Source organism: Astyanax mexicanus, chromosome 14, assembly GCF_023375975.1.
Source record: "Astyanax mexicanus isolate ESR-SI-001 chromosome 14, AstMex3_surface, whole genome shotgun sequence".
NCBI classification, from domain to species: Eukaryota; Metazoa; Chordata; class Actinopteri; order Characiformes; family Acestrorhamphidae; genus Astyanax; species Astyanax mexicanus.
The window spans coordinates 38,668,896-38,675,711 of NC_064421.1; the positions used below are offsets into that span (position 1 = coordinate 38,668,896).

A 6,816-nucleotide genomic window follows, 5' to 3' on the forward strand; every position below is an offset into this window, starting at 1 on the left:
GTGAGTAATTGTGACTTGCTGTTTTAACAAAAACACAGTGACAAAATCCTAGTCATTAGGAAATGTGGTTCAGCTGAGCTCTGTATTTAGGTCTGGTTATTAAATGGTCTCTATTGAATTTGATCAAACTTTAGGAGGTGGTAGTACACACTTGGCATTTCAGGTTTTATTTTAATTGAGTTTTGTCGGAATTGTGGGATGGCTGTGGTTCAGGTATGTTTGTGTGTGCATGCACATTTTATTTAGTTCATTATTTTAATCAGAAATATTTTATATTACTTTATCTACCCGTTTGGAAGGGTGTTGTTTGTGTTATTGAAAGTGCTTTGTCCAGCAGATGGTGCTGCATGTATTACTATATACAACTTGAATATTTTACAAAAGATATCTTCCTTTTTTTAATACAGGACTTAAATTAGTGGAATATTGTTTAAAGTTTGATTTGATACAGATGCATTTTTACTCAATATTTTCTAGACCTTAATGTCCATAGAAATAACAATAGGTAGATAGCTTTAGTTTATAAGTTCTTGTTTTTCTCTCAGGGTCTGGCTGACACTAAGATCACTGGCCCCGGCTCCCGCATCAGCAACCACAGCTACCAGACCACCATGTCCGTACTGCGCGTTCCCAGCCAGACCCAGCTCAGCCACGCCTACTCCCAGAACTCCCTCCACCGCAGCGTCAGCCAGCTGCTGGACGCGGCCGATAAGAAATCTCTGGCTGGGCTGGCGTGGGACCCTGACCTGCAGGGCACTGACAGCGGCATGGTGAGAGAGATTTGGAAATTATATGTTGGTAAATAAGTATGTTATTTGTAATTAGTAATAATCATTATAAATAATTATACAAAAAATGTCCACTGAAGCACAAATTTGGACTGACCAAGAAACTTTCCAAGTTACACAACATCAAAACCAAAAAATCTAAACAAAATAGTGGGTGGAAAGGTGCCACACAATGGATAACATATAAGCTATATTATTTTAGGTTCTAAATAATAAATGTAAGTTATAATAATGTGGGTTCTGTATAATACATTTAAGTTATAATAATCTAGCCTCAAATTAAGGAGTGAGATGTGATGTGATGTCAAACTTTTGAATGGCAGTATATTGAATTGAACATGCCAAAGGTCATGTACACTGGAACCAGTATTCCATAGGATCCTATTTTAGCAAGCAATAGGTGAGCCTTCAACCACGCACTGCGCAGTGTGATTTAGGGTGTGTGCAGTGTGTCTTTGCTATCATAATGACAGTAAAATTACACCTTGCGCCTGTGTTTTCTGATGCCCAGATAGCAATATGCCAGGAAGTTAAACACCTGAACACATGACATATTCAGCTTTGGAAAAAAAGTAGAGACCACTAAAAAATTATAAGTTTCTTTTATTTTGCCAAATTGAAAACCTCTGGTATATAATCAAGAGAAAGATGGATGCTCAAAAGCCATCAAACCAAGCTGAACTGCTTATTTTTTTTGCACCAGGAGTAAAGGCATAAAGTTATCCAAAAGCAGTGTGGAGGACTAGTGGAGGAGAACATGCCAAGATGCATGAAAACTGTAATTAAAAACCAGGGTTATTACAATCAATATTTCTGAACTTTTAAAACTTTTAAAAGAATCTTTATTGTTATTTCAGCAGTTCTCATTTTCTGCAAATAACTGCTCTAAAGAAAATATTGTCTGTAGCTTATATAATAAAACATCAATGTTAATTTTACTCAAATGTATATCTATAAATAGCAAAATCAGATTACAGATTCAGAAAATAAAGTGGTCTCTTCATTTTTCCAGAGCTGTAAATATTTACAAGCACCATTGCTATTTAAACAATGCAGACACAAGGTGTGGAAATAATAGGCTTGTTGACGGGGTGTAAGATACAGGGGTGATAGCGTTCCGGCGCCGCGCCGGAAATCCGGCGTAGCGTGGCTCTATAAAAAATATATATATATATATAAATAAAATAAATAAATAAATAAATGGAGCCGGTTCAGGTATTAAGTCCCGCCTCTCAGTAGAAACAGCCAATCAGCTTGCTGTTTTTTTTTTTTTTTTTTTGCGGAGGAGCGGGGGAAGCCCCTCCCTTGCTGTGAGATTTAGCAGCGGGATCGGACGCAGCAGCTTCAGCTGATTTAAAAACAGATCTGGATATACGGAGATTTTTCTCAAAAAAAGATAACGGTAGGCTAAACACGTAAACTGTGATGATATGTTTCTGATAGCTGGTTAAAAATACACTTCTTGTATCAGCACACAGATTAAACCCACTGTGATTAATAAACTGCAGCTGTGTTAGTGAGTTAGCTTGAGTTTGGAATTAGCTAGATAGGGAGTCAAGGTTTTAGAAAATAAATAAACTATATATGTAATGTTCAACTTGCCCTGTACCTGATCAGCTAATCACTATTTCACATATTTCACTGTCGTTATTAGTTTAGGATTACAGGAGAAAATGAATATAGCTAATTAGCTAGAAGCCAGATGTAGTGGATAGTCAGAATTTAGTACAGTACTTTATGTTTGTAGTTTAAAGCAGTTTCTTAACCCACTGAACTAAAATTGTGTTTTCCACAATTCCACAATCATTTCACCTAGATTTTCACCTGATCTTGATTTTCACCTAGAGTGACAGCTGTCACAGTGAAAATGAAGCGGAGTTATGAAAGTGGTTGTGCTAAACGAAAGAAACGGGCAGAGAGCAAAAGAATCGCAGATGCACTGCCAAAATTCACCTCCTTTTTTACACCTCCTGAACCGATCAGTGTTTTTGGGGCCGATTCCGATCGCCGGTCGTCTTTCACCACGATGGGCCGATCGCCGATACCGATCTTGGGCGGGGCCAAATGCCACATTAATGCCACACAGGTGCCTGGCAAACCTGGCTGGTACAGATTCCCCTAATTACATCCACACCAAAGCAAACACTGGTAATTTACGCTGCTAGTAAATAAACACGAATGTTACTGGCCAAAATAAACGCTTTTTATGAGAGATATAAGTTCTGTGTAAATATTTATAAGACAATACCTGACAAAATCAGTTTTAATGACGTTAAATAAACATCACTGTGACAGCGCTAGTCGCAGTTTCACCGCAGTAAAGGACGAGGAGGTGAATCACTTATCTAACCAGCCTTTACTGATTTCTGCTCCAATAACCATTTCAATAACCTCCAATAGCCTTTAATAGTCTTCAGTAGCCTTCAACAGTCTAACCTTGCAGCCGTGGTGTGTCCACTAAACTCCGTAGTTATAAACATCATGAGGTTAGCAGCGCGCTAACTGACCTGTTTATAATGTAATCCGAGCAGTGCCTCCGTGACAACTGCTGCTGTTAGCTGCTTTGGCTGAAAGGTGAACTGTAGAGAGCTGTATTATCCGTTTTTAAAACCTTTTCCTACACAGATGAACTTAAAAAAAACGTGTAAAAAAAACGCCCCACACTGGCTGAGCTGAGCTCTGTAGCCCGTGGCTGGGCTGTAGCTGTGACTGAGTAAAGACAGCGGGGGCTTGTGCTGCTGCAGCTCCCACTAGTGGTTGGATGAGGAACTGCAGCTTCTTGTAAGTGAGCAGTTTCACCGGTTTCACCAGTTTCATCCACACACAGCTCTGATAAACTGCTTAACCCTAAACTCCTGAATCAGATCGGCTAAAATCATAAGAATATCTGCAGAACAGTGTTAATATGCAGAAGAATATACAGAACAGTGTTAATATGCAGAAGAATATACAGAACAGTGTTAATATGCAGTAGAATATGCAGAACAGTGTTAATATGCAGTAGAATATGCAGGATCAGGGTTGAGAAACACTGCTGTAATGTGACTTCTGTTCATTTGTAGTTCACAGTAAGACCACATGTCCTGACGTTTATAAAAATCTCTATGAAACATAAAGTTACATTATTTTACACAAGGACACCATCTTAAGAAGAGCTCTCAGTAGAAAAAAATAAAATAAAAGTGCACTTTTTTTACAAGAGTGGAGAAAATGTAAATATGAAAATGAAAACGTTATCTAAAATGTGTCACTTGACAATAAGGTTATACACAGACTATTAAATGTTTGAATAATGTGTCAACATTTATGCCTATGTTACGTCACATATGCAGTCTGTTGTCCCTCCCCAACAACCCCCCCCCCCCCCCCTTCCTCACCCTGTTGGAACAGGAAAAAAAAGTTCAGGCTCAGGTTTTTTTTTCACTATCACCCCTGAAGATAGCATTGAACATCTTGACGTTCTTTGCACAGGGTGTAAGATAGGGCCAGTAGTGTCCCAAAAAAGCTATGAGAAGAGTGTTGCACTGAGCTTTGGGGTAATTTCGGTGGGGTTTTCTGCATTTAATGTAACTCAACTCCCATAATTTAGTAGACTTGCCATGAGCACACTGTACAAGTTGTGGAATATTATCTTGTAAGTGAAGTTAAAGTCAGGTCAGTCATGTGCTTACAAACATCGTCAACATCGGCAATTTACAAACTGCCATCTCATGACTTTTGGCACGTTCATGTATTGAGCACTATACTTACATCTGTGGGATTTTCTTACTATATCTGACGTTCAGTAATGCTAACACTGTATGTTGTTTTTACAGTATGTGGGAGATGAGGAGTATCCGGAAACGATAAAGGGCTTCAGCTCTGTGAAGAAAGAGCAAACTATGTTTACAGACACTCACCTCTAGAGCTCACTCTCACACTGTTTCACTCTCTCACGCCTTTACACATGCTCATCAGCATCACAGTGCCACCAGGAATCCCAGCATCTCCTCTCTCCACCAGACTGCAGATAAAGGGAACTGATGGTTCTGGTTGTGTCCAGTACAGAAGCCCTTACTCTGCCGACTTTGGCCTCTAAACTTTACACACAGCGCACCCTTTAAATTCTCTTTAAAAAACACAAATCATGGGAATTTGTTTATTTAAATCTCCTGAGAACAGAAATATGATAAATCACTCTTCAAAAATGACCAAAATGCACTCTTAAGACATCTCTAAGAACCATGTGGGCATGGTCATATTATTTTCTAGTGAACCTGTATGACAATATTTGTTTATTTTACCATTGCAACGCACACCTTGTCACAGAGAAGCATAATGTATTGGTGAATATTTGGATATCTTGTATGTAACTTACTAAGAGGCTCAGAGAAGCCAAATTAACCCAATTAGAAAGAAAAGTCACATTTAGCTTCACAGGAACTTCCCAGAGAAAGAGAGATGCATTGGTAATACATCAGATAAATGCATGAATGTATCGTGTCCTCCAGAACACAGGGCAACTACCTCTTTAACAAGCTCTCCAGCTCAGACTTCTGTTACTTACGTTACTACTTACGTTATTTTAAACACTGTTTTCATTGTGTGATCATGTTTCATTCAGATATAAAAGGTTAAATCTCAGTGTGGTATTGAGGTTCCAGACATGATACTGTTACTGTTACTTTTTGCAGAAATAAATTATTAAGATGTGAATAAAGTCATTTAGAATGGTTTGAAGCAAAACACTTAATTCTACAATGTAGAATTCCCTACTTTGTGGTGGTGGTGGTTGTGGTCAGATAAACCAGGCCTCCAAAGAATAAGTGGCTTCCTTTCAGAAGGAAATTACTTAGATCATTTTGCCTGATGACAGATACTTTGTTTTGTATCTTTTGCCCTAAAACATTTGTTGAAGAGCTACATGCAGGACTTGTTTGTAAAATATATATTTTTAATTTAAATTACATACAATGGAATCTGGTGTAAATGTTCTCTCAGTTCCACTGGCAGAAAAACAGCTCCATAGCGTGACACTACCACTACCATGCTTAACAGTTGGCATGTTTTTTGGGGTTAATGCCACACTGGAATGCCTCACAACCACCACCCTAAAAAATTCTCTCAATCTTATGTTGATTCCAGAGATACCCTGCAGTAGAATTTTTTTGTACAAAAGATGAAATTAATTAAATAATTTAAAGCCTATTAACGCCATGGCACTTGAGTTTATAATGACTGTATGCAGACATCCAACCACAACTGTATAAAAGCTATGAAGACTTTTGACTGGAGTTTGTGATGCATTGTTTGTAACACAGTAGTATGTGCTACTACTGTTTAATGACAAACATAGACCACTGAAGTCGTGCGTCATTCTGTAGTCCTCGTACGGCTTCTGTGACTAAGCGTTTTTTCCCTATGAGAAAGATGAATAATGCTAGCTTTAAGCTAATGCTACAGCGGAGTGAACTGACCTCCCAGCCTAGCTGCAGAGATCAGCCGGGGACTATTTTCGGCGCAACACCAGCGAACTCCGGCAGTAACTATACAGAGTATTAAACACAGCTGAGCCAACTAATGAACTAGCTGCCCTTACTGAGGAGAGCTGAGAGCGTCACAGCATAAAATCACTAAAACAGGACAGTGATATTCCAGAACCAGCTGTAACACGTTTTAACATTTACCCTCTTTATTATGCAGTGAAATAAATTGGTGTTTCTGGTTTGTTGTCGCCTCAGTGAGAGCAGGTAGTTAGTTGATTAGTTAGTTGTTAGTTGATTATTTGGGTCAGATGTTGTAATTAATATAAACTAATGACTGTAATTAAATACTAAACCTGCAGAGAAGCGCTGATCCTGAACTGAGAGCCTTTTAAAGCTCTAACACAGACTACACTGTTCAACATCACACTGCTCAACATTACTGACAGAGTTTTAAATGCTTTAATGATCCTCTGTGAAGAAGCATAATAATCCAAAACGCTTTCTGATGGGAGTTCATTGGTGTCCAGAATCCAGTCCGGGGTCACTTCCAGCCGCTGTGCTGT

The 6,816-nt window shown here is 38.7% G+C and overlaps 1 protein-coding gene across 1 annotated transcript in view; it reads left to right on the plus strand.

The window, feature by feature from the left end:
• The window catches only part of ush2a (Usher syndrome 2A (autosomal recessive, mild)), a 440,168-nt gene extending 433,469 nt beyond the window's left edge, over window positions 1-6,699 (plus strand). The window contains exons 72-73 of the mRNA XM_049464244.1: window positions 546-770; window positions 4,604-6,699. Coding sequence (XP_049320201.1) covers window positions 546-770; window positions 4,604-4,693 — 315 coding nt within the window. The 3' untranslated portion in view covers window positions 4,694-6,699. The remainder of the gene's footprint in view (window positions 1-545; window positions 771-4,603) is intronic.
• The last annotated feature ends 117 nt before the right edge of the window (window positions 6,700-6,816 follow it).